Source organism: Stenella coeruleoalba (assembly GCF_951394435.1).
Source record: "Stenella coeruleoalba genome assembly, chromosome: 13".
NCBI classification, from domain to species: Eukaryota; Metazoa; Chordata; class Mammalia; order Artiodactyla; family Delphinidae; genus Stenella; species Stenella coeruleoalba.
In genome coordinates this window covers 26008869-26029001 of record NC_137159.1, presented here as the reverse complement: position 1 = coordinate 26029001, position 20133 = coordinate 26008869, and the positions used below count along the sequence as shown (strand labels likewise).

At 49.6% G+C, this 20133-nt stretch overlaps 1 protein-coding gene across 5 annotated transcripts in view; it reads right to left on the bottom strand.

The window, feature by feature from the left end:
• DCTN1 (dynactin subunit 1) overlaps positions 1 to 20133 on the bottom strand; it is a 30366-nt gene that overhangs the window by 8528 nt on the left and 1705 nt on the right. For 3 of the 5 annotated variants that reach the window (XM_079940493.1, XM_079940496.1, XM_079940494.1), the window contains exons 1-11: positions 10522 to 10795; positions 8608 to 8853; positions 8226 to 8304; positions 7992 to 8026; positions 1917 to 2108; positions 1374 to 1571; positions 1019 to 1223; positions 864 to 942; positions 596 to 755; positions 375 to 479; positions 2 to 193 (exon numbers count right to left, since the gene is read on the bottom strand). In XM_079940493.1, coding sequence (XP_079796619.1) covers positions 2 to 193; positions 375 to 479; positions 596 to 755; positions 864 to 942; positions 1019 to 1223; positions 1374 to 1571; positions 1917 to 2108; positions 7992 to 8026; positions 8226 to 8304; positions 8608 to 8853; positions 10522 to 10554 — 1524 coding nt within the window. In that variant the 5' untranslated portion in view covers positions 10555 to 10795. Of the gene's footprint in view, position 1; positions 194 to 374; positions 480 to 595; positions 756 to 863; positions 943 to 1018; positions 1224 to 1373; positions 1572 to 1916; positions 2109 to 7991; positions 8027 to 8225; positions 8305 to 8607; positions 8854 to 10521; positions 10796 to 20133 lie in introns of those variants that run through there. The other 2 variants (XM_079940495.1, XM_079940497.1) reach the window with 1 other exon arrangement.

Here is a 20133-nt window from a genome sequence, read left to right as displayed (position 1 = left end):
CCTGCAGGTGGGCGGTCAGCTGGCGATACTTCTTGATGGTTTGCTGATAGTCTGCAACTGTCTCCTGGGCCGCCTCCACACGCTTCTGGGCCTCTCGCACCCGTGCACCCGCCATATCCAGCTGCTCCCGCAGCTCCAGTTCTGTCTCACGTGCGTTCTCCTGCAGCTCGTCGTTCATTTCATTCATTGCTTCCTGGGAGGCCACAGGGGAGTTGAGGCAAAGGAAAGTCAGAGTCAGGGTAGCAGGCCAGGGTGGGTTCACTCACCATGCCTCCTACTCAAAGGTCAGGGGTCACATGTCAGCCCTTCTCTCAGCAAGTCACTTCCAACTACCCTCCATCAGGGTCATGAGTCAGAGTCTGCTCTTCTCTTACCAAGTCCCCCACGGTTTCTCTCAATTCCCGCACTTTCTCTTCCAGATTCAGGTTCCGGTCTGTCAGCATCTCCACCATCTCCTCAGCACCCAGGGCAGCATCCACCTGTGTTACAGAGAGGGAACAAGGAGAAGGGCTGAAAGGCACCTAGAAACAGAAGGTGCCTATAACAGAAGCGAGTCAGTGGGGGTGCTCTGGGCAAGGCGCTGGGCTCCCCAGACCTGCTCCTTGAGCTCATCAATGGTGCTCTCTGCCTGGCTCAGCTCCTCCTGCAGACGCTCCCGCTGTTGCCTCACAACTTCCAGCTCTTGGTTCTTCTTTTCCATGAGCTTCTGGAGTTTCACATGCTCCTGCTTCTCGGAGGAAGAAAGATCCCGCATTCTGTGGGAAAGTGAAGAGAGAGGAGAGTGCGTGTCGGAGTCACCGGGTGGTGGGCGCTCTAACACATTTGGAGACAGGAGAGTGAGCCGCACAACGAGAGGACCCTACCTCACTAGGGCATCCTTTAGGCGGGCGTTCTGCTCCTCAAGCTGCTTGAGCTGATAACTGGACGCAGCGCCATCTGAGCCTGGGGAAAACCATTAATACTTTCAGACAAAGTTCCAACCCCACCATTTGGCCCCCAGCAGCTCCTGGCCCCTTACCCTTCTCTTCAATCTCAGCCTTGAGGATCTCCAAGTCAGTGGTGAGCTCGTCCACACGCTCCTTCAGCGCCTCCACCTCTTGCTGTAGGGACTCAGCCCGCTCTTCGGCCATCTCCTTATCCAGAGTGGCCATCTCGATGGCATCAGCAGTGTCAGCCATCTCCTCCATGTAGCGTTCCTTTGCCTCTAGGGCCTCCTTGGCTTCCTGAAGAGGAGTGGAGGTTGGTTGGGTTACAAGCACAGAGCTGCCTCATGCACCCTTTCTCACAGGACACTCCAGGCTCCAGTTTCAGCTTCCAGTACACTTCCTTGGGCCCCGTGCCTCCCCAAACACCCTCTTCATCCCAAGTCCCACCTTCCGAGCCTCCTTGAGGCGCCGCTGCAGGTCTGCCTGCTGCTCCTGCATTTTGCTTTTCCATTCTTGCACCTGCTCCAGCTGAATCTTGTGTTTCTCCAGCTCTTTTAGCTTTGCCTTGTCTTCTGCACGTTTCAGTCGCAGGGTCTCCAGTTTCTCCTCCAGGTCCCGCACTTGGGCCCTCAGCCCCTCCTCCTCCTGCAAAGGAGAGACCCTTCAGTCTATGCACAGCCTCCCCCGTTTTCCCCATCAAGACTGAGCTGGAGTGGAAAGGACAGGAATGTGTGCAGACATCATTCCAGGCCCAGGGCCAAAGCAAGTGGCATACAAACATCTGAGAAGAGCCTGATACATAAGGGGAAAGTGTGGAAGGGCAGAGAGTATAAGAGCTTAGTCAGTGATGGGGTACCTATATGCTGTGTCCCCCACTCTTCTAATCCAAGTTCCGGGTCTCCCCCAACCCTGGGAAACTTCGAAGACCCTGCCAGGGGTCATAGGCCCTTTCGTGTCTTGGATCTTCTTCACTCCAACCCCAGACCTTACCTTAGACGGGGAAGGAAGCGGTGGGGCTGCTCCAGGAGAGGTGAGGGCTGGCGTGGGGATGATGGGTGCCGCCAGCGGAGTCTGAGCTGGGGTGCTGGGCTCACTGCTGCTCAGCTCACCTGCTGATGCTGAGCCAGAGGGGCCCAGGGAACTACTGGCCCCAGCTACCCCAGTGCTGGCTGGGCGGGTGGGCTATTCAGACAGGGTAGGGGCAGACCAGAAGTGTAGGGGACAGGGGTGGTGAAACAGAGTAAGACAGAATATGAGAATATGGTGAGGGAAGTGACAGAAAAGGAAAAAGGCAGAGAGTATCAAAGCACAAAGAGAACAGAGAAACAGTGATGAGCAGAATGAAAATGACACAGTCAGAGATAGCGACAAAGGACCGGGGCAGGGTGGGGGTGAGAGGATGGCAGGAGAGGAAGGGATGGAAAAAGACATAAGATTACAATGCTCCTCCCTTGGCACTGACCCCACATTCCTCCAAGCTCTGGCAGTAACCCCTTAGAGCAGAATCCCATACTCCCCAGACCATTCCTTCTGTGACCCACTTGTGATCATTCTAGCAATTTCTTAATACTCCCAATCCCATTGTTGCTCTGGGCCTGTGCCCTCCTCCCCCAGAGTGAAAAAGTGCCTCAGTGTCATTCCCAGAGAAAAAGAACAGATTGATCTCTAATTTTCATGTTCCCAGAGAAGGCTGGGCTAAAAGTGGGGGTACTAGGCCCCCCAGCTCTTTAAATCAAGCTGATTCTCCTCCCCTTGATCTACTTCAGGGGACCCTGCAGGTGAAAGAGCCAGGGTGAAAGTTGTAATCCTTGGCTCCCCTCTGAAACAAGGTCAGTACAGCCAATCCATCTGTCACCTCCCTCCCTCCAAGACAGAGGGGCTCTAATCAGATAACACGACCCAGGCCCCTGTGGAGCTGAGGCCCTGGAGCAGACAGGCCTGCCCAGTGCTCCTCCCTGCAGGGCTGAGCCCTGAAGCTCTCCCGATGGGCTGACACTCAGAGGCCACATGCCCAAAGCCTTTCACAGATACACCCACCTCCTTATCTCCTGACATTTACACTGCCAAGTTTTTTCACCTTTCTTCCAATCCCCGCCCTCCCCCCCAACACACACACACACACACACACACAGCTGGTCTAAATGCCCTTCACACACACACACACACACACACAGCTGGTCTAAATGCCCTTCACACACACACACACAGCTGGTCTAAATGCCCTTCATACACACACACACAGCTGGTCTAAATGCCCTTCACACACACACACACACAGCTGGTCTAAATGCCCTTCTTCAAGAAAGCCTACCTTGATTAACTACAACCACTCTCGTTTCTCTTCTGTGCTCAAGCTACCGGCTCAGACACCCTCCTTAGAGCCAGAAGTCACTTTCCCCGGAGGGGCCTGTCATTAGCCTCAGTCCCCTCACTCCCCTTAAGAGAACCCAGGGTACACTGTGACCAACTTATACTTGCTCATACACATGCCCACACACATGCACACGCCTAAAATGAGTGTGTGTCCACTCAGCAGTAGCTTGTACAGAGGCCTGTTTTTCCTCACCTTGGGCCGCCGGGTTGTAGTCTGGACAGGCAACAGGAGCCAGAGGAGTAGTAGTCAGGAAAGAAAGGATAATGGCAGAAAGACAGCAAAAGGGACAGCAATGAGAGCAGAAGCAACAGAAATGAGGCTACGCTTAGCGGTCCCACCACTCCTCCCCCATCCCCAGCCCATCCCCTTCATCCAGTGAATCACCTCGTTCCCATTCCAGGAACTCAGAACTCCTATTTCCCGTTAGTTCCTTCTCCCACTTTTGTCCTGCCCTTGCAGACCTCACCCCTTCAGACACCCTGGAAATCCTGGAAGTCCCTGTCTCCTAGGCTGAACCACAGGAGACCAAACACAGCAGCTGGTAGAGAAGACCAGTCCTTCTACAACAACGTCTCCCACTCTATCCCAGAGCCCCGCCCACCCACCACTCCCAAGGACTTTCCCAGGTCAGCCCCTTCCTTCAAGTGCTAGACTCCACAGAGGACTCCCTAGAAATACCATGTGACAAGAATGATGATATGAGCCCGAAGTGAGCGATATGAACCCAGCAGAGGGAGATCAGGTCCCCAAGGCAGAACAGCCCTACTGTATACCCCACCCCCACCCCCTTCTCCAGGACCAGTTCCAGCAGCAATTCCCTTCCCCAGGGCAGAGGGCTCAGGTGTCAGGACCATGAATACTGCATGAGCCTGAAGCCCAGAGCTCAGCAAAGTAACCCCACCCAGCTGCAAGAAAAGAGGGGGAGGGTGGGCAGCAACATAGGGAAACTACTGCCCTAAACCAAATCCAGAAACCCCTCAGGTTACTGCAAAGTGATACAGATGATTAACTCCAACTCCCAAATAATGTTCCTGATACCCAGTGTCTCATACTTCTGGCAAAGGCAAGATTTGGCTTGGGCCCTGCTTCTAGGTCTCCCAAGGAGACCAACGCCCACCTCTACTACCCTGGGCTAAGCCTCCATAGCTGTGTATCAAAAACTATTCTAGGGAAAGACCCCTGACACAAACCCCAGTGGGGCGGGGATGCTGGTATTCAACCAAGAGTCATTCTAGCAAAGGTTGGGTGAGGTAGGCCTGCTAGAGGCACAAAGACATCTGGACCTGCTTCCCAAGATTCTCTCATAGGAAATGCATCCGGAGCCAGTTTGCAGCAAAAGCTGCCTGAAGCCCAAGTCTGAGAGGCCACTGGGTACAAGGCCCAGAACACAGATTCAAAGCCAAAAGCAGGCAGGCCAGGGAGCAAATGCCCAGGGTGTGGGGCATGGCAGTGACACACACCTCTCCCTGCCCCCCACCTTCATCACCATCCTCTTCCCCCAACCAGGTAGACAGAGGAAGTCAATCAGCCCCCACCCCCACCCCAGCAGCCTGCTGCCACCATCACGCTGGCAACCCAGCAGCAGGACCAGAGCAAGCAAGAGTACCTTTCGGGCTGTCGGTGCCTGTCTCATCATTGCAGAAAACCAAAGAAAGCCAGGATAGGAGAGAAGGAAGGACAGAGGAAGATGGACAAACACAGAGGAAGGACAGACGGAGGGAGGGAGGGGGGGGAAGAGACCGAACAGAGGGAAAGGCGGCGGAGACAGGAGATTAGTGCATCAAATCCCAACAATGCAGCCTCAGCTTCCCAGACCAGCAGCTTCCCAGCTGGCAAATGGCTGCAGCTCAGATGCAGAAGCCCCCACGGTGCGCAGTGGGGACAGCCAGGCTCCGGCAGGCACCGGAGAGGTAGCCGGCCTAGTTCGCCAGCTGAGGCTGATGGCAGCCTCAGTGGCCGCAGCAGCAGCTCCACCTGACGTCATGCACCCACCCTCATCTGCTCCACTAGGGGTGGAGACACTGCTCCTCAGTCGCCTAGCAACCACCAGGCTCTGATGGCTCCTCCTCCTCCTCATGATTGGACAAAGTCCTCTACTGAACCCGCCCTGCTTCCTCCTCCAAAGAACAGGTTCTGGCTCCTCCCTCTCCTTCCCTCTCCCCCAGCCCCAAGAATTTGCTCCAAGAAATTGGGCTAAGGGCCATCTCATTTCTGGGATGACCTCTCTGGGACCGGGGTATCACTGCACAGGGACACAGGGCCTCACTGCTTCATCAGGCCTCTCTCATACTCACACTCCCCTCTGTCCACAACCCCATCAACTCTACTTCTGTCTCATACACATGGACAATAATACCCTTATGGTGGCTCATCAGGCACATGTACCCACAGCACTCCTGCTGCATCAGCTCAGCAGGGCACACTAAGAAACCTGGGGAACATTCCATCTGGGCTGCAGCAGCTCTAATGACAGTGTTTGGCTCCTCTCTCAACTCTACCCTTGTTGTAGTCAGGTTAAAACCTGTCTCTAAAGGGCTTCCAGAGAGGACTGGGCACCTTGCAGAGACATCTGGGTTCTCTCTTCCACCCTCCTCCTCAAAGTTCCTTCTTTTGTTCTGGTGCTACCTCCCTGTTCCCTGGGTTAAGTGATGTGCTGTGACAGAAGCACTGAAGAGGAAGACCCAGGGGAGGACTTGACTATTTGACTGACATTCTGCATCACGAGCCAAGAAGGTGCTATATCCCAGCACAGGCAGCCTAGGCTAGGCTTTGCCACATTTCTCTAGGCAGCCGCCAAAACCCCAAGACTTGGGCACAGCTCAGGTCCCTTCTCAGGATCAAGTCAGACTGCGGCCAGAACTCCTCCATAGATATCAGACTGCAGGTCCATCCTCTTCTCTATTCAGGGGTCTGGTGTGAGATGGGAACCCCAACCTGGAGCCAATAATCAAGGGAAGAAGCCCAGTGTCTGGAATGGGTCCAGTATCCTTTTGAGAATTATTTTCCTTTTTATATCCCCATTCCCTCCCAAGCCAGGACCCCAAAGCAAGTACCATCATGTTGTCTCTTCCAAGGCAAAACTCCAAAGTGAGGACCCACCACCAACCAGAAGTCAAAAAAAAAGATGTTTTACTCTCCCCTCCACTGCCCCAATCTAGTAGCCCTCCGTGCAAGGTCAGAAGGGCCTGAAACAGGCTGGTGACAAGGAAATCACAGAATCATACATACAGCACAGCACATACAGGTCTGACAGGCACATGCAGGTCGGAGACAGCTTGGGCATAGCCCCAAGGCATTGGGCTGGTGTGAGGAAGTGGTCATGGCAGCAACTTAAGACTAGAGGAGTTTCAGGGGTGTGGGAGTTGTGGGAGGTGGGCCTCAGGCACACCACCAGAGGAAGGAAGAGGCAGTGAAAGACTGACAGAGCACAGTGAGGGTGGGCATTCATGGCAGCACCCACCCAGAGACAAGAACAACACAGGCTTTTCAACTCAGGACTGTTCTTCCTGTGCTCTGTTCCCTGACCTCCCACCTTCTTACCTAACCACCTCACTTGGTACTTTCCTCACCTCCAGACCCCCAGTCTCTCCTCCCACTGCCCCCAAGCTGAGGCTAAGTGAGAATCCACTGTAACCCAGTAAATGCTCTATTCCATGCTGCTACTGTTTACAGTCAAATGCTTGGAGTCTCTGACTAGACGTCCTTAGGCGATGGGCAGGAATGTGGGAAGGGGTGAGGATCATCCCTAATGAGTACTACCTGAGCCTGATGTCCTTGCACCCCTCAAAGGAACTCTGAAAGCCAAGGCTGCCATTTCCTCTGGCCATCCCAGCCCCAAGGTCACACACACATGCATGCAGCCCAAGGACATGCAGGACAGCTGGGGAGGGGGCTCATGGCCCTCACCCACCCAGGCACAAATAGTAAACACACCACCTTCTTAGGCTTCAGGCCCCGCTGCATGAGGAGTAGGAAAGGGCAGAGTTAGAGAATAGGCTTAAACATCACACTGTGCTAGCTGGCCAGATATCTTGGGTGTAGGTATTAAGACCAACTCAGGCATAGCCAGGTATGGGGGGAGCCAGGTCACTGTCAAATGCAGGGTAAGTGAGGTGAGGGCTCCCTTAAGGATCAGCTTCCAGGAGGTCCACACCCTGACCCAGAGGAGCTGGAGAGTCTGGAGCCCCACCTCACACATCCTGCACAGAGCAGCGGAGGGAGGCTCCAGCAGGCCCTCTGCATACAGCCTGAAACAGGTGGCAGAGGGTCCACCTCCTCTCCATTCACTTGTGAAAAAGAAAGCACCTTCTTTCTCCAGTTCTTACCTTACCCCTACCCTACACCCATCAGATGCTGGCAGCCTTGGATACCAAAAGGTAGGAAGTTGGCAACAACACTACTGGGATCAGACCTGTCCTCCCTTTCACCCCCAGCCTCTGTTCCAATTGATCCAGAACTTCTGGGCCTTAATAGCTTTTTCCCTGATACCACCCTTACACCTAAAGCTTTTCCCTGATACCACCCTTACACCTAAAGCTTTCATACCCAGAAAGCTTCCTTCTCAGAGAGGATGGAGACTGGAAGGCTAACTCAATTTACTCATCTATTGCTTCTACCTGCCTGGTATTGAGTCTCCCTCCTCTCTTTCTCCTTTCCCTCTACTACTCCCACCCCCACCCGTAACCACTTACCAGTTTGCTGGTCTTTGCATTTGAGTCAGTTCCCTCTGTAGAATGCAAACAGAAACAAAGTGTGTGTTTGTGTAGAGGGGTGGAGGCAGAGAACGTCATGGCAGGTTAGGCAAGATATAACAAGGGAATATGGTGGTGATGGAAACTCTCAGGATCCACTGTGGCCCCGTGTTCTGGGGAGAAGTCCTGGGGACTCCTGGATGTGAGGAGGCAACTTAAGTGGGTGGCTGTTACCTCTTCTGAGGACCTTTGAGGCAGAAGAATCAGGTGTCTCTGGGGAAGTAGTATCTGCTCCATCTTCAAATACCTGGATCTGAGGACACAGAATAGACTCTATATAGCTAGATCAAGGCTGGATGTAATATGGGCCCTTCCCCAGGCCTTAAGCAAACCTGGGGTACAGGGCAGCTTCCTTAAGGATAGCTCTTAATCTTCCCTCCCCCATTACCTCCCACTCTACCAACCAGAGACTTATGCTCATGCCCAGGAAAAGGGAGCACCAACACACCAGCCGCACATGCAACAGAGCATGTACACGTACACACACACACACACACACACACACACACACACACACACACACACACACACACACACACACACACGAGGTGAGTACCTGGGATTGGCGCACAAAGATGCCATGCCCTTCGTCACAAGTGAAGTACTTCCTGCCTTGGACAGTTCCATCATTCTTGCCTTTTGCTTCATCCAGGATCACACCTACCCATTTGCCAGTGGCAAATAGTGTGGCTCCAACATAGGCCACAGTGCCACGGTAGCCTTTTCCAATCACCTCCACGCGGGAGCCCACTCGCAGAGGCCGGGCACTTGCCTCCGCACTCATTCTGCTGCCACTGGGAGTCTGAAAGACACATGCAAACATACACAGTTAAAAGCCTCAGGTCAACGGTGTCATCCTAATATATAAGAAAGGCCCCAATCAGGATCCTGGCCTGAAAAGGGATCAAAAGTCACTTCCCTGAACCCCATTCTCAAGGTAAAGTGTCCCCACCACCACCACCAAATTCCCTTTTGAAAATATGTCAGTGCTGTGTTCTAAAACTTCTCAAAACGCCTCTGGAATCTGCCAGAATTTGTAAGAGATTATATTTAAATTTAATAAATCAGAATTCATTGCTAGATCTGTGAATGTCACCCCACACGGCTGCTTTCTCAAGGAGCACTGCCCCCTAGGAGGGGAATGAAGCTCAAACAAATAACTCAGTTTAGACCAGGCTCCCCACAACCCAGGGCCTGACTCAAAAGCCTGAGCTGGGAAGGCAGGTGAGTCAGTAAGCGACCCCACTAACCCTGTTCCCTCCCTACTGCTGCCTGTCCTCCCTGAGGGCACACAACTGTGCCTCCTTCCAGCCCTTAAGTCACTACCACTCCTTCCTGACCTGACTTCCCCGCCCCCACCAGCACACTCCTAGATGCCTCACCAAGCCCGTCCAACAATTTACTCCCTTCTTCCTGGCCTGAGCCCTGTTCTATCAACTCTCTACCCACAAGTTCTGGAGATCCTTCACTCATGCGATGTCACTATAAAAAGAAAAAGAAAGGCCAGGTAAATCAGGTATCTCAGATCTGTCCTGCATCTGTCCCCCAGACTCTGCCCAGTGGTTCAAATGGATGGCTTATCACCCTATCCATGGTGATAATGGACAAGGCAAGGGAATAGACTAAACATTGTCCTTGGGAAGCTCTCATCTTCTGACATACCCATGATGACAGGACAACATGAAATGAGGTTCCAAATAGGCCCACGGCTTAGAAGAAAATCACACCTAAGCCATTTTTAGCAATAGCAGCTCTATGAACCAGGGGCCTTGCAACAAACAGAGAAGGAAGCATGAAGAAGTGACAGCATGGCCTTGAAGACTCCACAGGGCCCCCTTCTGATGCCCCCTCTTGGCTTCATAAGAGAGCTCTGCCAGAGCCAGTGACTCCCTAACTCTCTTCCCCAAAGAGCTCATCCAAGAAGGTGAGGATACCGTTCCCTGGGGCTCCGAGAGGCCAAATCATACCTGGGACAGCCGAGTGGCTCTCACGGACCTGACAATAAAAGGAACTGACAGTAACATCAGGGCTGGCCCCAAACTCAGAGACGCTCTCCAACCTCCTAACCCTAATAAGCCTCTCAGAATCAGGTGGACACAAGAGTGGCTACAGATTCAATCTCAGTCAGAAGAGCAAGAAAGCGAGTGACAAACAACAAAGCAGCTCTAAAGAAAGACTTCACTGAAAGACCATTCCAACCCACCAACCCCATTTGTAATCCCCAAGATAGTCTGGCCCCCTCAGGAACCTCTGGCCTGAGGTCCACTTGGAGTCAAAGGTCAGGCCTCACCAGTACCCAGAGAGGGCCCAACTCTGGGAAGGGAAGCCTGTGCAGTCCCACACGGTCAGGGCCGCGAGTGGCCCCAGCCTAGCTACCGCCTGTCTCCCCACCCCCCACAGCAATGTCCACAGCCACCCAAGGCCTTCTCCAGAAGCCCTCCCGTGGCCATCCCAGATCAGGACCACTTACCCGACTGTACACGTGCCTCTTGCTCTGGGCCATGTTGCTCACCCGGCCTCTACCCCCTCCCCCAGCTGGCCAAAGACAGAAAGAAAAGGCAGAAACCTAGGCAGGAGGGTCAGGGCTCCAGGCCCTCATGGACAAACACAGAAGCCAGCCAGCCTGGCCCTCCCTAGTCCATGGACCTCCCTGGGTGGCCTACTGGGGTAGGGGTAGGGACAGAGATGGGGGCTGAGGAGCAAGTCCCCTCTGCTGCTGGAGGATTCCTGAACCCAGAGACACCGAATCCTGCTTGCCAGCTGATGAGTCTCACTCTGCGCTAGTGCTGCTCTAGACTTGTCAGGAATCGAGCTAGCCTCTGGGTCCTAGTGCCCCCTTGCTTCACCTGGGCCAGTCAAGAGGGACAGAGTATAAGGGACTAGGCCCACGCCAAAGACCCTCAACACTCACCTCTAAGTACACTGTCCTACGGCTGGGAGCACAGCCCTGCTGATCCTCCTAATCTGCACCCCCTCACCGTCACTGCCACCCTTCCCACCCCCAGGATGTGAGGCCTCAGCAGACCCACAAGCATCAAGTGACACATTCACACAGCCAAAATTAGGGTCTCTCGCCCCCCTTTCTGGTGCTCTTCCTCCTCCCTCCCCTTTCTAAACTCTGGAGTCACGTCCAAACCCACGTGATTAGGGTCTGAATTTCAATCTCACCCTGGGCCGGAGCAGCCAGGCCCCCTGCCCAATACACAGCAAAGGAAGGGCAGCAATGGAGGCAACTTCACACACACACACACACACACACACACACACACACACACACACACACACACAAAGCAAAGCAAAGCAAAGCAAAGCAAAGCAAAGCAAAGCAAGTCAAGTACCCCAGCTCCCTAAGAGTATCAGGTTCAAACAGATAGTAAGGGTGGTGGTCAGAAACAGAGTCCCACTTGCCCCCTACAAGTGGGGGCAGTGCCCAGTCCACCTCAGCCACCTGTCCCCTGTACTCTTGGCCTTGCCTCCTAGGCATCTCCTTAAGAGAAACAATGAGATGGTTTGTTTTCTATTTTTCACAAAATTTCTTTAATAACCATATTACTTTTATAATTTAAAACGTTTAATAAGATTATACATTCTAGTGAGAGGTCTCAAGAGGGCTATGTAACCACTTCATTCATTTATCCATCTAATGGGCTAGAAACCAACAGTCCCCGCCCCTAAGTAGCTAACAAGGTTGCCCTGGGGTCTGATCTATGGCTCTACCAGCTACAGTGTGGATGTAGATTCCCTGGGCCGAGGGATACCTGTCTTGTCGGCACTGGGCTTCACTGGCTGAACAGGGTCTTCCTCCATTCCACCCTCTTTCTAAGGCAGGCCAGATAGCCTAATAGGAGAATGATAGCCAACAGCCAGATATATGGCCCGCAAACATCTCTCCACATCTCCAATCCTGGCCAGACCCCCTAGGAAACCATTTCTCTCCTCCTCTGCAAAATCTCCATGTTGCCCCCTCCTTTCCCTATTCACCATTACACAGGTGGGCAGGGCCATGCAGCTCCTTGCAGCCTGGACTTCTGCATGTTCAGAACACTTTACAGTCTACAGAACACCTTAAAAAACAATTGTATAGTACCATGGTTAAGAATACCGGTTCTAGACTCAGGCTGCTTACATTCAATCCCTGGCTTCACCACTTGGTAGCTACGTAAACTTGGTCCCATTACTTAACATCTCTGTGCCTCAACTTCCTCATCTATCAATTGGGAACAAAGAACATCTCTGAGAGCTGTTGTGAGGATTAGCTGAGATAATCCATGTAAAACACTTAGGACATTGCCTGGTATTTAGTAAGCACTCAACAAAGTTAGCTAATAACTTAGTTATCATAATATTTGGACATCAAAATAACCCCATAAGAGGCAAGCCAGGAACAATGCTGACAAGAAAACAGGGCTTAGAGAACTGAGCAACTCCCCTGAAGTCACACAGAAGACAAGGAGTGGAGCCATAACTGGAACCAAAGCCTGAACCAGAACCCTCTGCACTTTTTACTCTCCTCATTGATACCACACATATTTCTAGGCTTCCAAAGCTGTGCTCTTCCTCTGGACCACACTACCTTCAAAGATTCAAAAGAGCGCACATCCAAGAACATCACAGCTCACTAGCCACACAAGTGTATATAGTCACCTAACTTCTTATATGCTGTTTCTTCTATAAAATGGGACTATCACCTGCCATATCTACATTACTGCTCAAATAAGATAAAGCACATAAAAGTGCTCTGTAAAAAAATGCAGAAGCTGTATAGGTATTAAAATAAAATGTCTAGATGATAAATATTATAAGGAATTACAGAGAGGAAAAAGGTAAGCTAAAAAGAAAAGGGATACTTGATTATCCCTTGAATCATGAGGTTTTTGTTTAGATATGTGGAGAGGAAAAGCCTGCAAACATTGTAATCTGTGAGTACAGTATGAGTAGACACAGAAATAATTTTGCTTGACTGGGGAAAGTTAAAGATGACTAGCTTGGCTGAATCAGTGAATTCTGATGAGTTCTCCTATCAAACGATAAGCCTTTTACAGCAGACTCCTCAATTTTTCCTCTTTATGATCCCATCACTCTTAGCTCATGAAGTCAAATATTTATTGAATGAATTAACACTGATATTGAGATGTATTAGAAAGTAAATATGGATAGTCAGGGAATTTAACATCACGTAGAGATAGATGAATTGGATCCGATAACAACAGGAAGCCAGTCTCTTCCTGAGCAGGAGACTGGCATAATGAAAACTATTTTAGGAAGATCAGACAGGTGGCAGAGAGCAGAATGGAGTGGAGGCAAGAGCAACTTGATAAAGACAGGGAAAACAGCAAGGAGGCTATGGCAGTAATGAGCAAGGGGTGAGGAGGTCTGAGCCAGGCTCATGAGAGAAAAAGAGAGGGAAGAGGAAATGGACCGATTCAGAGACAGTACAAAAAAGCCCCGAGAAGGCCCTATGATAGATCAGACATGGGGAAAGAAGCAGCAGGCCTGTATGGGCTGTGGAGATGGACAGACCTGGGTACAGCTTTGATTCTCTTATTTCCTCATGTGTATGACTCTGGGTAAGATATTTTCAGAGCCCTGGTTACCTCAACTGAAAAAAGGGGGAAATAATACCTACCTCACAGGGATGTTGTGAGGATTAAATAAGACTGAAGTAGAGCATTTAGTACAGTGCTGAGCACAGAATGCGTGTTCAACAAATTGTAGATATTGTCTTCATCATTACCGAGAGGGTACATCAATGACAACTGCACACGGTAGGAACTCAAACCTTGCATGAATAAATGGATGGATGAATGAATGCATGGATAAGTAAAGGAATGAATAAACTTGGGAGTTTTCAAGCAGGAATAATGGGAGAGTGATGATTGATAACAATAGAATTGGGACAGGAAACTGAACATGTTAAGAGAGAGAAAATAAGTCATAGGGCCTTCTCAGAGGCAAATTTAACTGTGACCACTAACACGTGTATTTCACGATCTCCTTCCAAAACGAACCTGTGATGCAGACAACACGGATTCCACTATTTCCATTCTACAGGTGACAGAATTGAGTCTCAGAAGTCAAACAACTCACCTAAGTCTCATAGCCAGCAGGGCACATGTGAGTAGGAAGGGGGGCACATTTGACTAGCTGTACAGGTAGGTGATCCTTCAACAGCACCATTGGGCCCCACCCCATGTCACACAGGACAACTCTGAGTTACATGCTACCTCAGCCAGAAGACAGATACTCCCTGGATTTCTAATCCATTTTCCTCCCCAATGATATTAAATACTAATAAAAACTCTAGGAAAATGGAAATAGAGGAGGGAAAGAAATCTGTTTCTGATAGATTACCAGTGGCCTTGGAGAACATTTCAGAAATGACAGGAAAAGAAGTGGATTATTAGGAATTAAGGAGGAACCAGTAAGGAGGAAAAGCCTCTTTGGCACCCAGCCTGCACCATTTCTACCTTGCTTTTACTGGTACCCCAGCATCCTTTATGCCCCTGACCTCCTCTTGTCTCACCTTACCAAACCTTGATCCTGGGCTAACCCAACTGTTTGCTTTCTCTGATCCCACCTGTAGAGGTCTGAAATCCAGGCAGTCTGACAGCAGGGTCCACACACTTGAACTGAACTGCATTAGGCACGGGGTATTTTGATTTGGTTGCAAAGAGATAAAATGAAACATAAAGGTAATCAGCAAGATACAGATTTTCTTATAACTAGGGTGAAGTTGTACATCTCTAAAAGCACTAGTAGGAGTGGGATATGTGTGGATATAAGTCCCTCAGGAGTCAGGAAAGGAGAGGGGAATAGAAGCTCAGGTACTGGAAGCTTGGAAGGCCAGATTCCAGATATGCACAGGAACCCCGAAAGAAGATAAACAGAGCTTTTTATTCCTAGGTCCTACTCCAGTATCTGCCTTGCAGATCTCACACAGATAGGACCTAGACCCTAAATAGACTTTTTTTTTACCTCTCCAGCTCTTCATTATCCCCAGAAATTTCTGTAGCCCACTCTCAAACTGAATACAGGTCTACCCCCTCCCAGGATATCCTCCTCCCCTAGGAATACCCAGTGACTACCAGGCCCACCTCCAAAGGGCCCAGACCTCCAAGAGCCAGGAAGGAAAGCTACACAATATGCCTCACTTATCCTCAATGAAGGCACTTCTGCAGGAAGGCAACAAGCACTTGAGTGCAGCCTGGTACTCAAGAATTGCAAGCCGGGACTTCCCTGGTGGCGCAGTGGTTAAGAATCCACCTGCCAACGCAGGGGACACGGGTTTGATCCCTGGTCTGGGAAGATCCCACATGCTGTGGAGCAACTAAGCCCGTTGCCACAATGACTGAAGCCTGCACGCCTAGAGCCTGTGCTCCTCAACAAGAGAAGCCACCGCAATGAGAAGCCCGCACAACGGAACAGGAGCCCCCACTCGCTGCAGCTAGAGAAAGCCCACGGGCAGCAACAAAGACCCAAAGCAGCCAATAAATAAATAAATAAATGTTCTTTGAAAAGAAAAAGAACTGCAACCCTCCCAGAGCTAGCAGCAGTCCTACTTAATAGCCTACTCGAAGTTCCTGCTGCTTTCTCCCCATGATCAACCAGCAAGTCCCTGGCACTAGGACCCTGCAGACAGGGAACCCTGAGCCTGCGCTCTAAAGAGAGAGATGCACCATTTCACAACTTCAGCAAAAGCCAAAGCAGCCAACAAAGCCACAGCCACCTCGGCTGTGCTGGGCTCTGCCATTTGGGCAGCTCACCGGCCACTCCCCAGAAGCAGAGCATTCTGTCCTTTCTCTTTTTAAATCCACGTCATCATCTGATCATAATGGGAATCAATCTCAAGTCACCACGCAAAGGCGTATCCATGGCAACATCAAGAGGAAGGACACAGAAATGATGCTCCAGTGGCTGCAGCAGGAAAAGGTAAGTCCATTTCTCTTCCACCCATGCCATCTCATCATTCTCCCCTTTCACTCAAGTCAGGTGTGCACCTTACCTACAAATTCTATCTATCCCACCAATGGGGAAAACAAAGGTGAGTGTTAATAATCTATGCTATTATGTAAGGTCATAGGTCTGCCTAGTCCCATAACTGGCAGCAAATATTCTTTTTCTGGCTGACTGAGACAAGATCTCTTTTCTTATTCACTATCTCAATTGACATGGTCTCAGCCTGCAGTACCTAACAAATCATCATCAGTCACTTGTCTTTCTAGTCAGGTTGCTGGGAAATCACACAAGGATTTCAGAATTCTGTATGTAGTTGTAAAAATACAGCAGCAACACTGACTCTACCACCCTGCTCACCCAAGCCACTACCATACCCACAGACTGGCCCTCCTTAGCAGCCCTAAACTCCAGCCCCTCAAGGACCAGAAACTGGGAGTTGGGATGAAATTTCTGCCTTTCTCTGATGCCTCAAGGAAGGAATGCCATTTCTGCAGAGGTAAGAGAGTCATCAGACATAAGTTCCACTAAGTGTAAGTAATACTCCATGCCTCAATTTCTCCTTCTGTAAAACATAAATACTAACAATACCTTTCTAACAGAGTTGTTGTCAGAATCACGTGAGAATGCCTGAAAAGCACTAAGAAGAGTGTCTGGTATGAAGCACTCAATAAAAGTCAGCCATAATTATTATGAAGAAGAGGAAAGAGAGGCCTACAGTGCAGGATTCAAGTTCGGAGGGTACTCAATGTTCTTGGAGCATATCTCAACTCTGCTCTCTTTCCCTTTCCTCTCTGGACAGTTTCAAGTTTCCCTTACCACTATCAAGTCCCTGTTCCTATCCGAGCCCACAACAGGACCCCCACCCCTCAGCAGATAACCTTGCTGAGAAAGGAAATTGAACCTATTAGATAAGAATTCCTTTGCAAATTTAGGTGTATCCATCATTGCCTCTTTCTTCCTACATTCTTTTCCTTTCTTCTGTCATTCCTCTTCAAAAGAAATGATGTCTCCTTTTCAGAGACAACCCTCCACCCTCCTCTGCAATCTTCATTTCCTTTGTGCCTTCAAATGCAACCTCTCTATACTGGCTCTTACACATCATCGGATAACCCATGCTCAAGACTTCTATTCTAGGAAAATCTGTCTCTAGTCTCTGCTACTCCTCCACAAGCTGCCACCATCTTCCTTCCTTCCTTCCTTCCCAAACTACTCAAAGTGAGTACATCCTCCCTATCCTCACTTCGCATCCACTCTTCAATCCACCTGGCTCCCATCCAGCTGCTCACACTAAAAAAATAAAAGAGCCCTGGTGACCACAATCTCCTAACTGCCCAATCTCAAAGTACATTTTCCAAGCTCATCCTACTTGACCTCGCTGTAGCAACAGAGGCTGCTGATTCTCTTCCTGCAACTTTTTCCTCTGTAGCTCCCTGGACAACATTCTCTCTCACCTTGCCCACCAATCCCTGTCGTCTCCTCTGTTATCTTCAGTCTTCTATAAGCATGGCTAGGCTCATCCATTCCAACTGCATCAACTACCACTTACATCTACCACCCCTAGACACACACTCTCTTCTGAACTCCAGACCCACATTTCCACCTATCTAAGCGCCACAGACGCCCAAATTCAACACGACCCAAAACACACGAAAGCTTCCCCCAGCAAATGTTCCTCGTCTACACTCCCCCTTTACTACTGGTACCACCATCAATCCAAAATAGAAAACTGAGTCATCCTCAACAACTCCCTCTCTCTTGTTCTCAACAACCAATTAATTAGTCATTACGTCAGGTGAACTCTGTCTCAACAACCTCCAATATATCCCCTCCTTCCCATCCCCACTAATACTTAATTCAGCTTGAAGCCAAGCCCAGGTTACTACAAGAGTCTCCTGATGTCCTGGATCCAGATTCTCCCCTTTCAGTCTATTTCCACAATTAGCTTTCCAAAATATAACCACATCACCTCCCTGCCTAAAAACCTCCAATGGCTTTCCTCCCACAAAATTGAACCTTAGAACAAAACTACAGGCCATTAAAAACCTGGCCTCATTATGAATCTAATCTCATCAATCACCTCTCCTTTGATCCCAAAGTTCTCTTAGATTCCAGCCACTTGGATCTATCTATCTTATGCCTCTGCAAATGTTGCAAACGTCACCAAGTCTCTCTCTTCATCTTCAAGACTCAACTTACTTATCACCTCTTTCCTGAATTTCCCCTGATGTCTCCATGTGGAGTTAGTCATTCCCTCCTCTGCCCAACACTTTGGAAATATCTCTATTACAAGATCCCATTTTACTTACAATATCGTCTCCCTTATCCCATCGTGAATTCCTCCAGGGCACAGAATTTTTATTCATCTCAGTATCCTAAGCACTGAACACAGAAGACACTCAATGTTGAATAGAAGCCTATACCAACACCAGGCTCTAGGGATATAAACTGGTTCTGACAGGTTTCCCAGAGACACCATGGGGGAAGTACAACAGTCAGGCGCACATACACCCCAAGAGATGTAGCTCTTTACTCACCAGATAGGAGCCTAAGAAACTAAAAGTGCAGGGACAGCTCCAGGTCCTATGGAATTTGGTAGTGACAAAAAATCACAACCTCATATGCTTCCAGGGTAAAAGGATGAGAGAGAGAGAGAGAGAGAGAGAAGAGAGGCAGGGTGGGGGGGACACCTCTAGGCTCTAGGGGAAGTGCAGATCTTTTGGAAAAATAGCTTTAGCATGGCTTCAGAGTGGCAAGGGTCCAGTCTCTGCTTCAGTGAAACCCTCAGTGGATATGTGGGAGCTTGGGGAGGTCAGACTGGATAGCCAATTTGTCCATCAGCCAAGTACAACTAATATTAGCTGGAACTTCAAAACAAAAATTATATAAAACAAAATTCAGAGACTCCAGGATGGCAAGGACCCTAAGATAGATTTGAATCAGTCAATTGCTCAGCATTTACCTTCTCAGAGGACACTGAGGATCCAGTTCTCAATTCCCTTGGTATGGGACAGCTAACCCAAGGCCCACACACCACCCGGTACCAATAGACAGGCTAAACAACCTAGGAATCCTCTACCACAATCCCTCCCGACCTATAACTCCAAACAGCCACTAACAATGATAGATCCGAGCAAGTACAACCTATGGCAGTTGTCGATCATGTATTATGATTTTCCCAACTATTTTGACTCCTCCCTAACAACTTCTTTTCCTTTGTAACCTCATGTGCATTCAGGCCCAACTTATCAATTCTTCCTCAGTATTGCCTCCTGCATTCTTCCTTTCTCTTTCATTACCACTGTCATCACTTTGGTCTGCCATGTAACAGCTTTGAGAATTAAGGCAAATCATTTACTCTCCTTGGTGCCTCATCCATAAACTGGGTAACAGCTGCTCTGCCTACCTCACAGGAAAGGTTGTCTGTGAAAGGTTCTGTAATCTGTAAAATGTTATACATAAATAGAAGGCATTGCTATTATCAACCTAAGCCCTCTTTACTGATATGTGAAGCATATCTGGCTCCCTGCCTCTCTCCTTCTCCATTTCCAACCACATTATACACCACAGTAAGACAACTACACACTCTAAAACATTGCTTTGCCCAAAATCTTTCACTGACACACCATTTCTTACTTGAATCAAAAAATTCTGGATCTGACATACGCAGTGTCATCTCTGGACCACTGTCAGCTGCTTAGGATGCTTTCCCTAGTTTTGCAAGCCCCACCCATCCTTCAAAGTCCAGCTACAGCCCCACTACACTCCACACAGAAGGACTAAATTTATGAGACAGAAATCTGAAACAATGTCATGGAAGAATAAAGGATAATTCAGTTTGGGGAAAACTTGGTAGAAACACTGTCATCTCACACTTTAAGAGTCTTTTTTTTTTTTTTCTTCCACCATGCCACGCAGCTTGTGGGATCTTAGTTCCCTGACCCGGGACTGAACCCAGGGCCTGGCAGTGAAAGCACCAAGTCCTAACCACTGGACCGCCAGGGAATTTCCAAGAGTCATCTTTTAAAGAGGGATTATACTTTTTTTTCTGTTTGATTCTAAGAGATAACCTAGGACCAACAGGATGGAAGTTATAGAGATGTATTTTAGCAATATGAAAAACTTCCTT